Below are 19800 nucleotides of genomic sequence, written 5' to 3'. Positions count from 1 at the left end.
GCTTGGTAGGGAACGCAAACATGATACCGCTCATTGTACCGTCCGGACGAGCATGTTGCTCGTGTGGTAAGCGAGCACCCACTGATACAAAACAAGCTCGCGTGTCCTGTATATATAACATTCCCGTATGTAATGAAACGCTTACATGCTCCTTTTTGACGACTCTGCGTGGGATATGCTGGCAAATTGCGCATTTTCCTCGCTGTTTTCGAAGGATTTTATGAAAATCCTTGTTTTGGTTTATTTATAGTAGTCGCAGTAATTCCGAAATTTAATACGAAATACGTGCACAAATTTCCGATCAGATAGTGCAAAAATATTGCGATTTCGTCCAGTAGAACGGAAGATATTCGCATTTCAAATCTGGGAAAATTTCTCAACTGAAATTTTTGAAACGGCACCCCATATTGAAACGTTAGAAGTATTCTACTTCAAAAACAACCGATTCCGACTCTATCGGTTGATGCATTTGAGCTGGAATTCATGCTGGAAGTCCGAACCGGTTCCGGACTAGTTTGACTGGGTAGAGGAATAACCGCTGTCAATTCTGTCGAACTCAGCCACAAAAACATGACAACCGTAGCGCAACTGGTTTGGATATCCCAACTACCTTCGAAACCGTTAGAGATTTTTACACAAGTTGAATGCTGAAGATGGACGTCTGTTCTCTGTTATTAAACGATTAGATCATTCGGTAGGGTGGTTCAAAGTATTTTGAAAACAAAACAATCGTTTCTAAAAATCAAGTGCGACTACTTTTCTGCAGAAAAACGGAACAATCGCTAGGCGCTGTAAACATTCTCAATCACTTGATTTCGTTGACATGTTTGAGTCATACCATTAAATACATTATACTGTGTCACGGCTTACATATACAAGGCTAGCTCGTTAGAGTCTATGACGAGCGGGCGTCATAGAAATCGTCGGCGAAAACAATTAGATGGAATTCACATATTCTTTGCTGCTAAAGGATGATCGGCACCTGGTAGATCACAAGGGAGCAATCCCGATGTCCTAAACCTTTGCTGGAAACAGAAAATTACAGCTAGATACGCTTTCTATGGTTGCAGCCAAATTCCCACTTTTTGCTAATAACGCATATATATGCACTGAATATCTACCGTGTCTAGTGTAAAATTAGCGTAATGTACATCAAGAATCCATTACACATTATGTTTTTCCACCGTAAGAGCTTAAATATTGGTAATTATTAACTTTCGGGAAATCCGTTTGTTGTTTATCTCAACGATTTCTCTGACGTCACCAAAAACTGTCAATGCACGGAGTAGCAAGCCTCGTTTCTGTCTTTGACAAGAAGTGACAATAGGAGGGGGGGGCGTTTTTGTTACAATTTTACGTCAGAATGGTCCAGCTCCTGATTGGTTGGTTCTGATTTTTTGCACCGTACGCAATTTCTTTTCAAAGAGAATTTTGACAGTTGGCTTTTAAGCCGTAATCATATGTTTATCGAGAATGTGTCTTCAACGGCCAGGATTCTGAATCGGTTATTGATTTTGAGCCAGAATTCTGCCAGAAATCAGACATCCGAATAAATTTATCTTCAAAATGACATTCACGTCTTCACAACATTTCAAATGTCTTGAAATTGAAGACAAATCTTCAAATCTGGCATCTCTGGCCGTGATACTGTGTATGGTGTCCCACTGAGACGTCCAAAAAATTGTTTCAAAATCGTTCAACACGGGTCCAACGATGGACGTTCGTTGAACGGTTATTTGGACGATGCCCAAATCGGTCCAACGAACGTCCTTCATTGGACAATTTTGAAACCAACCGTTCTTAGAGGGGTTCCACGACGTCAGCCACCCAGTTAGTTCAACTGGAAAATGAGCCGGGAATACTGGCCGGCTCCAGTGACACAACCGATTCGAATTAGAATAGATTGTGTCACTGAAACCGGAATACTAACTAGAATCAGCCAGAACTCCGGGTCATTTCCGGCTGAACTTAACTGGGCACCAAAACATCGCCAATTAAAGGAAAGCACTGAATTAGAGCTACCGCCATTTTTCCTTTCAATGAGTTTGGATATCAGCAAATGTTTTTCGGAACCAAGTGGGAAGTGCCGCCCTGCCTTCGACGGAACACCACTGCTGGCACTTGGGAAGAGTTGTAGTTGTGCATAATTAAACAGATGAATCTACATTTCTGAACAGCGATAATGCTACGCTCGTAGCGTCGTTTGTGATGTCGTTAGATTGTAAGATGGAAAAATGCATAGGTAAAAAGTGTGCTAATTATTGTTGACAATGTGAAAACAACACAAATGGGGGAACTCCGTCCTAAGACGGAGAGTCCAGCAAATAGGGACATCTGTCGTGTTGTAGTAAAGGGTGTTACGATCAAAAATTCGTTAAAAAAAATGCTAAACGATTTATTTAAAAAAGGAAATCAGAATAAAGAATAAAATCTCTTCCCGTTTGGCGAATGCGAAATGTCGTGACTTTAATTTAACTCCTACCGTCAAGATGTGCACAGCATCATTTGTCACATTCCTCGTCGCTGAATGCCAGTTTACCTTGAACTGCATCTCGCTGACAACTCTTTCGCGTCATCTTGTCAAGCTATCAAAATTCTCTTTCAAGCTGTCAAAATTCTCTTTGACTCCATGGTCTTTTCCGTAATGGCAAGATGCCAAATAATGCCAAAACAGAACGAAAAAATTGTGTTGCTTGGAGGCCCCGACACAGCTGTCGTAAATTACTTTCTACAAGCCACAGAACAGTTTTGTGTCTAAATAACAACTTAACAGGATTCCTTGCACTACTTCTTCATGCTCGCAGTTCTATATTATTACTTACCAAGGTAAAATGAAGGTACGCGACTAGCCCCAGCCAAATTTGCATTGGAGTAGAACAGGGCGAAGCAGTCAACACGACACATACCTATCTACTACCCGGTCAAACCATTCGGAATTTGATTCGGAATCCTGAATGGAGTCAGTATGGATTCCAAATCAAATGCATCAACCGATTCTGAGTCGGAATCGGTTGTTACATTTGATTTGTAATCCATAATGACTCCATTAAGAAATCCGAACCGGTTCCGGAATGAGTTTAACTGGGTAGCAGAGATCTTGTGTTGGTTGATGCCATTCGCTTACTTATTTTGGCCACCGAATCAGAATACAACACTTTGACGTAGTTCACATCAAGGTGCTTAGAGTTAGAGAATAAAAACTCCTTGGTTCACATATTACAGTTTGCACAATTCCATATTAAATTTGCAAAAGGGTGAATAAGATTTGTAAACAAACTTTTATTTTGATGGTTTCTCTTAAGTAACTATAATTTTAAAGCAGAAAACAATTGAAATTACTTCTACGAAGGATAAAAATTTACATTAACGCATATTTTTCATGAAATTCCACTGTGCAGCAGACTAATGAGCGAAACAAGTTTGTTTACAAAAAACACTTTCGCCCTTTTGACGAATTAATATTGAATTGTTCTCCAGAAACACCATGTTATTGCACATCTGCTAAAACGTGAGGTGAGGCAACCAACTGTGTAAGCAGTTAATAGGGAACGTACATAAGTGTAAACTATAACAGAAATCTTTACCGACGCAGTTATAATCACTTATTTGACAATTCACTTTTTGTTTGGGCTTAGAATGATTAGCTCGAAGCACATTGGAAAAAATGTTAAGTTCATGTAAACAGTCTAGCAAACTGTCAAGGTTACAAACTCGAGCTCATTTGTAATTCAGTAGTTTTTTTTCTTATTATGTTCAAGATGGCACTCAACTTTTGAAATGTATTGCGGACTAATCAGAACAACTTAATTTACAACGGCTGAGTGGTTTGATCAAACGCGCAGCGCAAATAAAAAGGAAGTGGTTACCTAACATCTTTCTATTGTCCTAGTCTAGTTCATCCCACACAACGTGTTCGGTAAACTTGCCGTCATAACAATGTGTAATTACCGTCATATTGCAGTGATAAAATGCAGTTACGTTACACCATTATTTTGATTATCATCGAACACTTAACCAGTAACAGTAGTAGTAGATCCCCGTACAAACAATCCACAAAAGATGATGGTGGTAGATCATTCGCCGCATTTGAAACTTGGTCAATATTTTTTATCAGCAGGCTGATATAATGGACGACAAATATTTACAGACTACTGACTGTCAATGAGTGCAATCCGATCACGCGGCACACGCCTCTTCCGTTTTATCTTCGATGAACATGCTGTCATACGTGATTTCTTTTCCGGCGCTCAAATACCGCTGTGGTGCACTTAAACTTTAACACTTTCACCGTGTACCCAATTATCGACGATGTGCTAACTAGGAATCAATACGAACACGTTTCCCAAATATGACCGAAATGTGATGCCGAATCGAACCGCCACAGTCTCATTCACAAAATTTAGCGTGAGTCAATCCTTTTAGCGTGTGATTAGCGAATCGCTGCTAACTAGCAAGGTCAACATTTCGAGGGGCAAACAAGGGAAGGTCGCGGTGGCGCCGATTCGATCGCGACGACACTAAATAATGACATATCGGGTCAGGAAGCAGGCCTTACTTTACCGCGTAGAAGCAGCCGAACGAACGCGTCTTTGTAGGGTCATAACAGGTCATACGTGGGTAAGTTCAGCTTGAACACAATACAGCCTCTTCAAGACAACACCGTAAACCATATGGTCCGTGCCAAAATTTCACAACTATCAAAACACCATGAAATGGTTTCAATAGTCTATAAATGCATCAACACTATGGTTTTTATATGGATCGCACCATGTTGCAGGTGGGTTGATCCCATTTCAGACACTATCAAAATACCATACCGTGGAGATAAATTTGATGGTTCTACGGTTTTTCGTTTGCTCGGGTAAAAACGCAAGTGTCCCTGTCAAAAAAATGCGGACGAACATGGTCAGGCGATTTAAAAAGTTTGACGTTTGACTCAACTCGCCTGTGCTAATTGCCCATAGGAACAAATGCAATTTGCGAATGCGATTTAAAGGCAATTTCAATACTTAGACAAATTTTCTGGCGGCTGAAATGGACTTGGTTGTTTTTTGCGTTTTTCAAACATGGCGGTTCATGTTTGGCTTAAGTTTAAAATTGTTTTTTTTTTTTAAACAATTGGCGTGTTCCCGCTTGTATTTTGTTTGTTTAGTGCACTTAATTTAGCCAATGAATGTGGGAAATTGTGGAATCGTCTGCAAGTTTAGTGGAACAAGATCTCTTACCTAAAGTCTAAATGAAAGTCAGATTGTGGTAAGTTTTGGTGTGCAATACGAATTTCACCATCCGTTCTTCCTATAGTCTGGTGGTGATTATGTAGTGTACTGATTAATTTATATGAGTAGATAGTGAATCCGAAAATAATTATTATTTTTAATTTTCATATTAGGCAATTAAGGGCGATTAAATGGCGCGTTCCCTGGGCGATTTGAGGGCGATTTAAGGGCGGGTAGAGCGGAAAAAAATGACGGCGGCAAATCGCTCAAATGTTGCATTTAAAATAGCCCCCTAATTACCAGCAAATTGCTGGCAAATTGTAGGGCAATTAGCGCATCCGAGTTGGCAAATAGCCCCCCGCTAGCCAGCAACTTGCCCTTTTTGACTGGGGTACAGTGTACACTAGACTGGTTCAATTTTTGACTTTTAGCTCCACCAGGCTCTACTGATTCCTTTTATGGCTCTTAGTAATTGTGCAAATTTTGGTACCGATCGGTTGCGTCTACGGACCCTCCAAAAATTTCAAAGTTTATGTGGAAATTGGTATGAAAAATCGGTTAAAATTGAAAATAAGTTCTTAAAAAATCATCCCATCAATCAATTCATAAGAACACTATATATTTCTAAAGGTGTTCTTCTGCTGAACACATTCGTTGAACATTGTAAGTTTGTGAAAATTCGCTGAAACAAGTTATTAACTAAAGAAGCAGCATGACTTCAAAATAAGTGGATTTTATTATTAATCATAGCAACCCTGTTTGAGTAGCTGCTTCTGCCATACCCCACTGAGACGTCCAAAAATTTGTTTCAAAATCGTTCAACGCGGGTCCAACGATGGACGTTCGTTGAACGGTTATTTGGACGTTGTCCAAATTGGTCCAACGAACGTCCTTCATTGGGCAATTTTGAAACCAACCGTTCTTAGAGGGACGGAAGCGGTGGGTGGTAAGCCTACCCAGTTAAGCTCAGCCGGAAATGAACTGGAATTCCGGCTGGTTCCAGTTCGCATTCCGGCTTCAGTGACACAACCGATTCTAGTTAGAATCGGTTGTGTCACTGAAGCCGGAATACGAACTAGAACCAGCCAGAATTCCAGTTCAGTTCCGGCTGAACTTTACTGGGTAGTTTACATTTGTATATAAAATCCCTCTAAGAACGGTTGGTTTCAAAATCGTCCAATGAAGGACGTTCGTTGGACCAATTTGGACATCGTCCAAATAACCGTTCAACGAACGTCCATCGTTGGACCCGTGTTGAACGATTTTGAAACAATTTTTTGGACTTCTCAGTGGGATATATCATTTTCTTCGTTTTTCTATTGCAAAAACAGCGGTGTAGGTTAAGGTTCAAGTTACCTTTTTTGAGCATGTGTTAGTTTTGAACGCTGGGTAGTATGGGTAGGAAAAATTGTGCTCAGCTTTGCCACCAGATTATCCATTTAAACCTTTTCAAAACTCTAAAAGAAGAATATCAGCCGATTTATCAGATCACAACGATTCAAATCATACAAAATAGGTGCTGGAAAAACTATCGGTTTCGCCAAATGCTGCTTTTGAAAAAGTGGCTGTGATTTTTTGTCACACTACCACACCGTGCTGGGGTACGCAACACAACAGCGCAATAAAAAAAACCACAGCCACATTTTCAAAAGCACCATTCAGCTAAGCCGATGGCTTTTCCGGCAGGTATTTTGCATGAATTGAATCGTGATGATCTAATAAATCGACTGATATTCTTCTTTTAGAGTTTTGAAAAGGTTTAAATGGATAATCTGGTGGCAAAGCTGAACACAATTTTTCTTACGCACACTACCAAGCCTTGAGGTAACTTGAGCCTTAAAGTACGGAATTCATCGAATCAATAATGCTTAAATTGGCTTAAACAAAAAAAAGTAAAAAAATCGCTTTTTTATTTTTACACAAAAATCACTATAACTTTACGAATTTTCAACCGATTTGAAAAAAATCAAATGATCCTAAAATTTGAAAGAAAGGTCTGGACGCGGTATAAAATGAAATTTCTTTATTCTTGAAAAAGGGCAATTATTAGGAAGAGTAAAAGTTGAAACATCGGGTTTTGAAAGATACCACGAAATGGGGTGGAAATTAGAATGAAAAAAATATTTTTGACCAGTAATACATTGGTTACATGCAACGGTACTGTTACAGCAGTTACTGTCCGCTAATTACACATGAAAGCCATTATTTTGAAAAACTATTCAAAGTAGAAAAATAAAAAAAAAATAAAAATTCGGCTAAATGAGCACGAAAAAAAATTCCTACTTAAAAATTAAATTAAATTAAACGAATGAATAATTAAAAACGATTACTTAATACTAATTGTTACGAACGTAGTAAAAAAAACCCGGTATTTAAACTAGTATTGTCACAAGATACATTTTCACTGACAGCACGAAAACGCTAACGGCAACGGTACGCTGGGGTACAAATATACCCCACGCCAAATTTGACTCCTGCTTCCACGAAGGCCAAAAGCAAACTGGCTTCACCACCACCACCTTTTCCAACTCTTACTATGAACTCTAAATTGAATTATGGTTAGGGTAAATACCGAATTCTCGTTTCCACAGGGTTCCAAAGATGGCGTGGGGTACATTTCTACCCACTACAAGCGTCAAAACAATGTTTGGGGTAGTAATATAATTTCAAAGATCAGCAACTGGTACTCTTTATGAAGCACTCGGTTTTCGTAGAGTTCACCCGGAATGACGTTTAGTTTAAGCGTCTTAGATTTAAACTTAGCACGCTATGCCGAAAAGTCGTTTGTTTATCTAAGTTTTCTCTAACAAAACGACTAACAGAGATTGACATCTCTGCGGTGTAATATATTTCTGTGTGGGACGGTCGTAAACCTAGTCTGTCAAAGGTGTGTAAGATTAACATATAACTCATTTTTCAATCGTCAATGAAAGAAAAGCCCGTTACAAAATGCTGAATTCACATCTTCGTAATCCACTTATTCGTTTTGTTCCAAACTTCACCTAACTATGTAAGCAAACCATTGTTTATTAGTAAACACTTATCAGTGCTAAAGAGGCAGCAAACTGTTGTTTTTTTTCATAATTCACGACAAACTCGCAGCTGGTCAGAAATTATGTAGATTGCTATTTGGACTAGCCAACGGGGGAAAAGAAAACCTCATGCCCGCTGCTACCTGCTAGGTTGTTGTTTGCGGAACCACTTAATTAGGTATTCATTCGCGATCACTCATTTGTCAAGTTGAGTGCAAATATTTTACTGCCATATGGTATGGTGGAAACAATGTGTATCCTACCGGTGAAAATTATGCCAGATCGATAATACAGCGCGAATTCGTTAGAAGTTACAGACGGGGCGTAAACCAACAAAGCAACTGAATGTCAAACGTTTCACGTCAAATTGAGTTTGACAATCAAAGAGACAATAATGTAAGGTGTTATGGCATTAAAAGCTTCAAATGTACCGTAGTGTCGCCTCAAAAAGTTAAAAAAACAATTCAATCTTCGGAGTGGTTTTTTTCCGTTATGACGTCTTTTCTAATATTCACTAAACGTTAAAAAATCCGAAGCACATTTTGTCACTACTAACTTTCTTAATGATGAACTGTTACGTTGCTAAACATCACCAAACAAAAAAAACTGTTCAACACTTTCTTTGGCTATAAGTTCTACAATTAGGCTCTTTACTGGCCCAGTTAACCTCACTTTTCTTGACAGTTCACTTGTACTGCTTACATGGACTTAGAAAAATTTGTCGACGACTAGAATCGCTCGAAGAAAATCGTAAAGAATTTTTCTAAATCCATGTAAACAGTACAAGCGAACTGTCAAAAATGAACATTCAGTTCATTTGTGACGTCAGCGTAAAGTATTTAATTGAATATTTTACGCTGACGTCACAAATGAACTGAGTGTTCATTTTTGACAGTTCGTTTGTACTGTTTACATGGACTAAGAAAAATTATTTACGATTTGCTTCGAGCGAATCTAGTCGTCTACAAATTTTTCTAAGTCCATGTAAGCAGTACAAGCGAACTGTCAAGAAAAGTGAGGTTAACTGTGCCAGTAAAGAACCTAATTGACTTGAACGCGAAACATCGAAATTATAACCAAGGAACACTAGATTGAACGTATCGTGTTGTATCCTGTCTCTTATGGTGATTACGGTTTTAGATCAGAGTCGCCCTAGGTTCGCTCTAATATTTACAAAATCCATACAAAAGTGACCGCTCAGAGCGAACCTCGAGAGACTCGATTCCAAAAACGAAATCAGCATTATATTTGTCTGGCTCCTACAAAATGTGCACAAACTTGCAACTAGTAAAATAGAAAACTAATTAGGGATGGAAGTGGACAGTAATCCTTTTTCGATTATTACAAATTTCATCCATCATCAAGCCAAGCTTGCAGTTGTAAGTTAAGGTTTTAAGATAGATTAAGTATTTTAACTGTGGAATCATTCCAGCAAAAATTTAAATTATTATACTGCCCATGATCGCATACCAGTCCCATAAAGATAGGAAATCTTATAGAAAATGGGACAAATATGCGATCATGGGTAGTATAGGTAACGCGAAATGATCCATTAATAATCATGGAAAAGAACTTTATTCCCAATAACACAGTACCATTCCACTATTGCTTTGATCTTAGCTTCGATGTTTAGTCAAAATAAACTAGAAAAACAAATTGATGACCTGTTCTATTTGGAACTCCAATTCGTAAATTTTGTTGTAAACATTTACAGCGGGATTTGAATTTCAAATGGAAAATTACGTCACTTTGTTATTTTAGGCTTTAAAGTTTGGTCTATGTATGATGCACAATCTAACTTAATCTCACTCGAGATACATTTTCCAAAAAATTACATACCATTTATTTTGAGGTCGCAAACTTATTTCACGGGAAAATTCTGTACAACGTAAATCCACTTAAGCAAACACCGGTTACAAGCCAACTTCTGAACAAACACACTGAACTAACTGACATTCGCACGCAAGTGTGTACCGTCGTTCGCAACAACCCGTTGCAGAATGGTTTTAAATCGGCACCGCCCGTGAAACCAAATCTTCCGGCTACTTCCATCTTAAACCATTTGAAGGCCTATATAAATATTCACAGCGTACAAACAACACACCCACCATCCCACTATCACTGACACACGCATGCCCGTACACTTGATGACGCGAACCGACCCCTATTAATCGCGCGCCACCCGCCAATACCTCGTCAGAGCCTACAACTGACCGATCGGATTGTTGAAGTGGACAAAAAAAAACAGATACTCGAAGTGATTCGATTGGGCGTCGAACGAACTTTACCTCTCGTTGGCTTATGAAATGGCCAAATGGATTCTTCTGCAGGTGAATCTCACAGCGACGCGTCATCGTTCTGATTAGGAGGAGGGCTGCCTTCATTCAGGAACGGCCCCAAAAAAGACACTATAGCGATTTGGTGGCTTTGTTAGTTCAAGTGTTCCGCGTCGCGGCGTCACGAGATTCACGCCGGCATCACGTTGAACGGATAGTCAATATTTCACGCTATTATAATTTTTGCACCAAAACTAACGCCAAATTTTCTCATTTTTTTGTTATTTTTCAAACAAATAAAAGTTCGTATCCAGTAACTAGCCGGTGACAACAAGCTTGTTTGTTTATTTTATTCAACGATTTGCTTGCCTACTAGATTGTTCGGATACCGATAAAACAGACAATCCAAATTTCATGGTCAATAAAATTTTCCGCTTTCGAACAATTGAATGATTATAAAATAGTTTTGGTTCAAGCAAACACATTTGGTTTTTTAACAGTAAGTTAAAACCAGGGCAGCCCTTAAGCCATGAACACGAGTCGTGCCATCTGTGCTAAGCGGCAGCCGATAAAATCGTGTTCGGTAGCTAGTACAGATGATCAATTTAGCGGGTTACAAAAAAATGCTTTGTTGTCATAATTTTCAGTATATGGGATGTACCTAACCTTGGTAAAGCACTTACTCATATTGTGTACCAAAGCCGGTGTTTGCTTGAAACTATGAAGATTGAGTCAGTTTCTAAACCAAAACTGCTGTCAAAATATAGTATTTATCAACAACCTTAGATGAATCACATTTTCAAAAAAAGGTACACTGAAACCAGTCCAGTTCGAAATCATGAGCATTAGCAATGGGGTCCAACAACACAATATGCGCAGGTTTAATTATTTGGAAGACAAGGGCCGCAAACTTAAACGCTCAGTAATCATGAAAATCTGCAATACCGGTAAGGTACACGGTAAAAACGCTCACGTTAATGTAAAATGATTTGCTGTTGAATTCGCACTACTTGTCAAACATTGCAATACGATAAATTTATCCATTGAAATTGATCACAACGAAGCACTACAAAATTAAAAGAAAATCACTTCAATTTGAAATGCTTCACACATTGCTGCTAATGGACCATGCATTGAATTCAGCATGCTTCTCAAACATATGTTAATCACAATTTAAATTCCGGTTGATTCCATAGCCTGCAAGCGAATAATTGTATAATATATTTGACCTCAACAAAAATCGTATAATACTTACGCTTTAGAACACTCTAGATATACATTCTATCTGATTTTTTACCGAAATAAAAGTAATCGTTTTATTTTGTTAATTTGTGACAATTGGGTTCGTACGCTTTGACATTTGTAACCAATGGTATTACCATTCAAAATCAATAGATTTGAACAGTGGTACAAATCGAAAAGACAAGCATTTTAACTTAAAGGTAATATCTATTAAATAGTTTTGAAAGCCAGATCACTTTGATGCTAATTGTAAATCACTAGAGAATAAATGCTAAATCACTTCAATTGGTAGTCAGGTATGATAAACTTATTCAAGTGCAAAAACTTTTGGATTGAACGTACCAATTTTTTACTGTGTACGGAACACAAAACAAAAAACGTTTTTAACGTTTTTTTAAGTGTAATTTTCTGACAACTGAGTTGACGTACGATTCTAATTCTTGTTTTAATTGCTTCAGTTATCTTTGCAATTTCATCGTGCAAAAATCTCGACAAACATATGATTACGGCTTAAAAGCCAACTGTCAAAATTCTCTTTGAATGGAAATTTCGGATAAGCCGTTGCTCGCCAATCAGTGATGTTGGTAGTAAACAAAAGAGAAATGTTTTCTCTTTCATTGACTGCTGTGAACTGTGTTCGAACAGTAACGGTTTGTCCGGAATTTCCTTTCAAAGAGAACTTTGACAGTTGGCTTTTAAGCCGTAATCATTTCAAAATCGAATTTGCATTTTCGATGCCAAAAGACTTCAAAATGCATGAAACGTCGAGATTTGATGCAATCTCGAAAAAAAAAATTTTAACGAAAGTTCATTTTTGGCATTTTTTTGATCAAAGGGGGAAAAATTTCAAAATCGGCCTGGTATGTTTGATGCCAAATGACTTCAAAATGCATAAAGCGTCAAAATTTGATGCAATCTCACAAAAAAATTTGACGAAAATTGACTTTTTTGACGATTTTTGTTCAAAGGGGGGAGTAAGGGAATATTTCAAAATCGAATTTGCATTTTCGATGTCAAATGACTTTAAAATGCATGCAACGTCGAGATTTGATGAAATCTCGAAAAAAAAATTTTTTAACGAAAGTTCATTTTTGGACTTTTTTCAAAATCGGGCTGGTATTTTTGCTGCCAAATGACTTCAAAATGCATAAAGCGTCAAAATTTGATGTAATCTCACAAAAAAAAATTTTGACGAAGATTGACATTTTTGACGATTTTTGTTCAAAGGGTTCAAATTTGCATTTTCGATGCCAAATGACTTCAAAATGCATGAAACGTCGAGATTTGATGCAATCTCGAAAAAAAATTAACGAAAGTTTATTTTTGGACTTTTTTGTTCAAAGCGGGAAAATTTTTAATATCGGGCTGGTATTTTTGATGCAAATGACTTCAAAATGCACAAAGCGTCAAAATTTGATGTAATATCACAAAAAATTTTTGACGAAAATTGACTTTTTTGACGGAAGGAAAATTTCAAAATCGAATTTGCATTTTCGATGCCAAATGACTTTAAAATGTATGAAACGTCGAGATTTGATGCAATCTCGAAAAAAAAATTTAACGAAAGTTCATTTTTGGACTTTTTTGTTCCAAGGGGGAAAATTTCAAAATCGGGCTGGTATTTTTGATGCCAAATGACCAAAATGCATAAAGCGTCAAAATTTGATGTCATCTCACAAAAAAAAATTCTTGAACGATTATTTGGACGTTGTCCAAATCTGTCCAACGAACGTCCTTCATTGGACGATTTTGAAACCAACCGTTCTTAGAGGGAAGCACTATCTGTCAACCCAGTCACCGTGGCAAGCAGAAAGTTAGCAAAAGTTGAGCAAAGCGAAAATGATTCTGGCAGAGTTTCTGCGAGCATTTTGCGCGATTTGTGCGAGATTTCTGACAAAGAATTCGCTCAAATGCAACAACCGTTTCTGACAGAAGCGGTTAAACTAAACGATTCTGCTCACTTTTAGTCAGAATCCAGCCAGGAATGAACGACCAGGATTTATGTAAGGTATGAATTGCCAGCATCTTTGCACGATTTATTTCCGAGTTGTGCCAGGGTTTTACTCGGTTCCTATCAAAATTTGCCAGAAAATGCGAGCGAAACCGAGTTCGCCCTAGCTCCCCACTGAGACGTCCAAAAAATTGTTTCAAAATCGTTCAACACGGGTCCAACGATGGACGTTCGTTGAACGGTTATTTGGACGATGCCCAAATTGGTCCAACGAACGTCCTTCATTGGACGATTTTGAAACCAACCGTTCTTAGAGGGTCAGCTAACCCGACAGGACCCGGTCAAACCATTCGGACTTTGATTCGGAATCCTGAATGGAGTCAGCATGGATTCCAGCTCAAATGCAACAACCGATTCCGAAACCGATTGAGTCGGAATCGGTTGTTGCGTTTGAGTTGGAATCCATTCTGACTCCATTCAGAAATCCGAACCGGTTCCGGAATGGGTTTAACTGGGGATATGCGCAGAAATCTGACAGGGCTGCTAAACCAAGACTGACATAAATTTGGCAGAACGGTCTCTGCCAGAAAGTTTGGTGACTGGGAAGTTGTCCCTGGGTTGAGTTCAACTAACCCGACAGGATGGGTAGAAATCTGACAGGGCTGCCAAACCAAGACTGACAGAAATCTAGCAGATTCCCAGTTAAACTCATTCCGGAACCGGTTCGGATTTCTGAATGGAGTCAGTATGGGTTCCAACTCAAATGCAACAATCGATAAAATCGAAGACTCCATATCAAGAAGACTGATATCTCTTTCCTTCCCCCATACAAACGAGAAGCGACAGAGGTTACAGCGCCTCTATTGGAAGAAGGGAGGAAGCTTTATGTAAAAATGTATATGTGTGTGTGCATCACTATGGAAAGTACCACCTTTACCCGCAAGTGGCGTTGCTGTTACTGTCTCCGGATTCTGGACAGAGTTGCCAGTCTTCTTGATATGGAGTCTTCGATAAAATGTAAGTTTTATAAAGAACTACTTTTTATATAAATTTTAAATCATATTAAGCAATGTTGATGTATTATACATGGGCTGTCCTAGTTTACATCTCCGGCTAAAAGAGGTTGATTGAAATGCTGAGATGCAGTTCTATTTTGCGGGAACTATTTGGAACAGATTCAGAATAGCTGGTTTTGCTGAACAATTTGAAGCGCAAATAGAAAACTTATTCAATTTGTGTGTTTTAACTAATAGGGAAAAGAATGAAAAGATGGTTAAATCATCGCATTGGGAACACCGTGTTCTAGATTTATTTTGACAGTTCCAAATTATACGACGGTTTGTCAGTTTGAAACAAATTTACATAACAACATTGCGAACAGCCTTACTTGCTAGATTAAATTCTATTTTTTAATTGTAACCCGAAAAGCTTGATTACATCAGCAGATGATTAAAAAATAGCTGTGGCGAAAATAATGTAGGTGATAATAAAGATGATTTTCGTCCACTATGTAAATTCCAGAATTGTTGTCACACAAAATAATTTCATCGAATTTTACCGGAGTTCAACTAAACACCTGGTCAAGTCTTCCCAGTATCCAAAAGAAAGACAAACGCAGTAAAACCCTCCAAAATATTGCTGAGCTCACGATTTGCGAAGTTAAGATCAAAATTCGACAAAACAAGTCGCTAATACCAAACCAGAATTACCGGAATTCCCCAGCCCAATCAGAGACTAACGACTACCACCGGGAGTGGAGTGAAATCGCAAATGGTAGCCGAAAGAAATGAGAAAAATGTTTAACAAAGACAACATCCAAACCGTAAATCAAATTACGTCAATACGGACCTCGTCCTCGAAGGCACGTGATGGGCGCCGTAGGAGTGGCAAATATACGTTTTTTTTTGGTGGTTGACCCAAGACAGTCAAAACGACTACAACCGCAGAAGCAGACGCCTCGCTGACTGAAGCATCATCGTCACGTGATTCGATCGGAACCGGTCAAGGGATTATCTACCAGCAAAATCACGAATGAACGGAATGTGATAGGTAGGGGAAGCGAGAGTGATATCGCTGGTTTTTGGCAACCAGAAAGTATTATTTTCGCATACGCTTTGGCATAATACCATTCCAGAAATCTTCGGAACCATTTCCTAACTATTCATATAATACTCACCATATTGGGAATACTACTGATACATTCCACCATTATAATTCAACTATTATACTACCATACTCATTTTAGTTACCATTTCCAATACCTTCCGTGTATCCTATATTGGAGATTTGTATACTACATTGTACTTTTACGCTAGAAGTTTTATATTGCTCTGGTGGTCTTTGTTATTCGCATACATGTTCACGCTGCTCCGAAAACCTGTAGCTTAACATGATCAAAAATCCTCGTCTTGCAATATTGCGGCGATAGCTCAGTTGGATAAAGCGACAGTCCAGTAGTCTCAACCAAGCTCTCATCAGAAGATTGCGTGTAACAAAATGAAATTTCATCAATCGATAGAATTGAAATGTGAAAGTGAAGACATTTTTTTCTGCGCCAATATTTTATACATCGCTAGATCTAAAATATGCATGCCACCATAATCTGTATAGTTCTTGAATGGTATGTTGTCAAAATGTATATGGAAAATCGCATATTTTGGTATGGTGACTGTTCTTAACGATCCGTTGTTTGTATGTTCGAGCATGGAAAAACGACACTGGTTATGTTCGATATTATACCAGGCAATGGATAATATATTGTTGAACGAACCATATTGAAAATGGTTTTTCGACGTTTGATACAATGGTTGGCATATGGTACAGATTTATGCGGGATACTATCTCGTAAGAAGGCGTCCGTATTTAGCACACATCCCCTAGATATCAGAAGCTCACATTCTGCCGTACAATCTCGAGTACGTCCAGCAAAATAAGTTTGAGCATCGAGTACCTAATTACGAAACGTTGTTTACTATCCTAGAGATGACATGCAAAATATGCCTGCGGTTTGTGATCGTCGCAGTTTCCGTCCTGTTGATTTGGTCTATGGCTAAAAATACGGATTACGTTGTTTTTTTTTTACAATTCACTCTAACATGTTATTATACCACAGGGAACAGACGCCTATCTCGAGTGTTAAAGCTGTGTAAAAATTAATGGCCTATTCAAAGGTAATTGGGGTATCTACTCTAAGTAAGCTTCTGTCGCTATTTCGATTAGTGGGATAGTTTGACTGAATTGACAGCTGATCACATAATGATTACCAAATGGCCGACATAATCATACCTCTAGTGGGGATATGCTGGTATGGTGGTGCTTTGGCGGGGATTTGTTCAAATGTTCAGACAAGTGTCATAAATTTAGTTGTGCGAACAAGGATGTCTGTCCTCTGTGGTTATACGCAGTAATTGAAATTCTAGTCATTCATATTTACTGTCAAACATTAACCTAAAATATAATATGACGCTGAGCCCTCGGGTAAAGATTTAACATCTCAATCCTTTGTGTACTATTTAGCTGAAAGTATCATCACAATCTAACACAAAAACTGTCAATGGTCTGTGCTCGAGAAGGATCCGAATAGATTTTCTTCGATTTGAATATTGTTGACAGACCCAGTTCTTGATTGGAATTCCCTTACATAATTACACAGACAGAACAGAAAAATTGTCAACGAAATATTAAGCTGTCGAGTCTTTATACGGAGACTCTGCGCCTTTAATGTTTAGGTACTTTCTTTAAAAATGACTTTAGTAAAACTTTTGGGTAAAAGCTTGACTCTTGAATGTCGCTTTATCTTTATATGACATTAAGGGCCAATTTCTTCACTTCCGCTTAACTTTTAAACCAGGTTCACCAGTACGTTTAAGCCATGCTTAAAGCGAGGGTGAAGAAATCGGCCCTAAAAGTGTTTATAGTCTTTGACTCGCCTAGCAGCCTACACACAGAAACAGATTGGTAAAAGTTCTACTCTTAGCAAAAAAACACGCCAACGTTTACTGTTAGGTTGAAAGTACAACATTTAAATTAATCAAGAATATTAATCAAAATAAAAAAAATCCTTTAAGCTATTGAAGAATAGTAATCGAAAAGAAAGTTTTATTTTCAAACTAAGAGTATGTGTTGGTTGTTTTTCGCTAAGAAGGGAAAACTTTTTTTGCCAATATTTTTTGTGTGTACATTGCTTTTTCAATATCACTATCACAGCATTAATTTAATCATACACCCATTAAAAAATAAAACTAAAAAATTTTGGGTAAGAATGAAAATAAGATGACTAAGTTTATTCAGGAGACTTTCGTTTTCAACCGTGACAATTAAATGATTGCCTGAATCAACGCTAGATTGTGATTCGTCTTTTGGGAAATCCCATTTCTACAACTAACTCCACCATCATAACCGTTCATTGACGTAAATTGGCGGTACCAGATGGTAGGGTCGTTTCAATACATTGTCTAACGGAAAGAGGATCCTTCACAATTCCAACTAAATGAGTAGGTAACCCCAATAGTTCTAAATACTGGTCTCAGTGGTTCGTCTCCAACAACAACAAAAATAAATAGGCAGATTTTTACTAAACCGGTTGAAATTTGCGCAAACTGTTTGAAGCACTAATCATTTTTCATGAAACTAACAAATTCTTGGTTACGATTCTGGCGTTTTTTGCATATTTTGGCGTTTCTCAGATTTTTTTAATTTACAAAAACTCTTGTTCATTTAATTCGGATTTTTTAATATAAAAAAAATATTTCCGTTATACATTAACTAACGACGTTGAATCTTTTAATACAGATTCGACATCCCTGTCTTTTGTTTACAATTCATTTGCAGTAGAAAAACTCTAGTAAGAGAACTGCGGAGAGAAAAACAGCATTTTTGGCAACGTATGCCCCGGCATTGTATGGCAACACGTCCAATGTTATAAGGATAGGCAATGTTCGATTGGATTCGTTTTTTGACAGCTAAACGCGAATCCAATCGATCCAAAATGGAGTCTCCGCAGTTCTCTTTCTAGAGTTTTTTCTAATTTACGGCACTCTTTGTTTATTGTTGCTGATCAGCTGTTCACATGTTTTCTAAAGAAAAGCTGATCAGCCAAGTAAACAAAAAGTGCAGCAAATGTCATTCGATCGAGCTGGGGCTCAGAAAGTAACACTATGCAACACAGCGTACTTTGCTTTATGGCCCTCATTCGAGAAGAATATTTCGAATTATTCGAAGAGACTTTCCTCGCATTGAATTCTTTTGACAGGTTTCGTATTCAATTGGAATGACTGACAGATAGATAAAATACAAAAGATAGCGATGTCAAGTCTTTATTGAGCAATTGGGTCATTAAATAAAAAAAAAATCTTTTTTTATTACATACTTCGATAAAGCTGATTTTCGTGATCGCAACAATTTTTTTTTCAAATTCAGGAAACGTGAAAACAAAATTTAAATTTAAAATAAAGAAATATGTTGACAGTCTTTATTTGACACTATCAGAAGCGTTTGACATATCGAATTTCACTACAACCCAGTAAAGTTCAGCCGGAAATTAACTGGAATTCTGGCTGGTTCCAGTTCGTATTCCGGATCCAGTGCAACAACCGATTCTAACTAGAATCGGTTGTGTCACTGGAGCCGGAATACGAACCAGCCAGAATTCCGGTTCATTTCCGGCTGAGCTTAACTGGGAAATGATGCCCTGTCAGAAAAAAAATGAATACATGTTCTCTCGCAGGTTTATATTTATTTGACATAAACACCATTCAATGTACACGCAACCATAAAAAAACCAACAGAATAAGTTATTTTAACTTAAATTTAGGTACTTTTGAGTTGTGCGTCGCTTTCGCACTTATTAGTGTTGTCAAAAACAAAACGACAAAATTCGGCTCAGTCGAGGTCTTCCGTGCAGTAAGGTACTTTCGAGTTGTTTGGGGTATACTCAAAATTCAACTTAAATTGAAGTAAATTAAACTAAAGGTTGAGTTATGATTTTTACCGCAGTTAGGGCATGTTCAGGAGCGTTTTATTTTATATAGGAGTTTCAAAGTAGAACTAGAACTGAAACATTCACATCCCCAGCAGAGCGTTTT

The 19800-nt window shown here is 37.9% G+C and overlaps 1 protein-coding gene across 2 annotated transcripts in view; it reads right to left on the bottom strand.

Moving 5' to 3' along the window:
• LOC131677017 (sodium-coupled monocarboxylate transporter 1-like) overlaps positions 1 to 19800 on the bottom strand; it is a 71012-nt gene that overhangs the window by 29599 nt on the left and 21613 nt on the right. Inside the window, exon 1 of one of the 2 annotated variants that reach the window (XM_058956515.1) lies at positions 10088 to 10190. The exons of the other annotated variant lie outside the window; for it this stretch is intronic. Within the exon in view, the coding sequence (XP_058812498.1) occupies positions 10088 to 10090 (3 nt within the window). The 5' untranslated portion in view covers positions 10091 to 10190. Of the gene's footprint in view, positions 1 to 10087; positions 10191 to 19800 lie in introns of those variants that run through there. 2 annotated transcript variants of the gene reach the window in all.

Source organism: Topomyia yanbarensis, chromosome 1 (genome assembly GCF_030247195.1).
Source record: "Topomyia yanbarensis strain Yona2022 chromosome 1, ASM3024719v1, whole genome shotgun sequence".
NCBI lineage: Eukaryota > Metazoa > Arthropoda > Insecta > Diptera > Culicidae > Topomyia > Topomyia yanbarensis.
The sequence above is the reverse complement of the archived record's forward strand: the minus strand, read 5'-3'. Positions and strand labels throughout refer to the sequence as shown.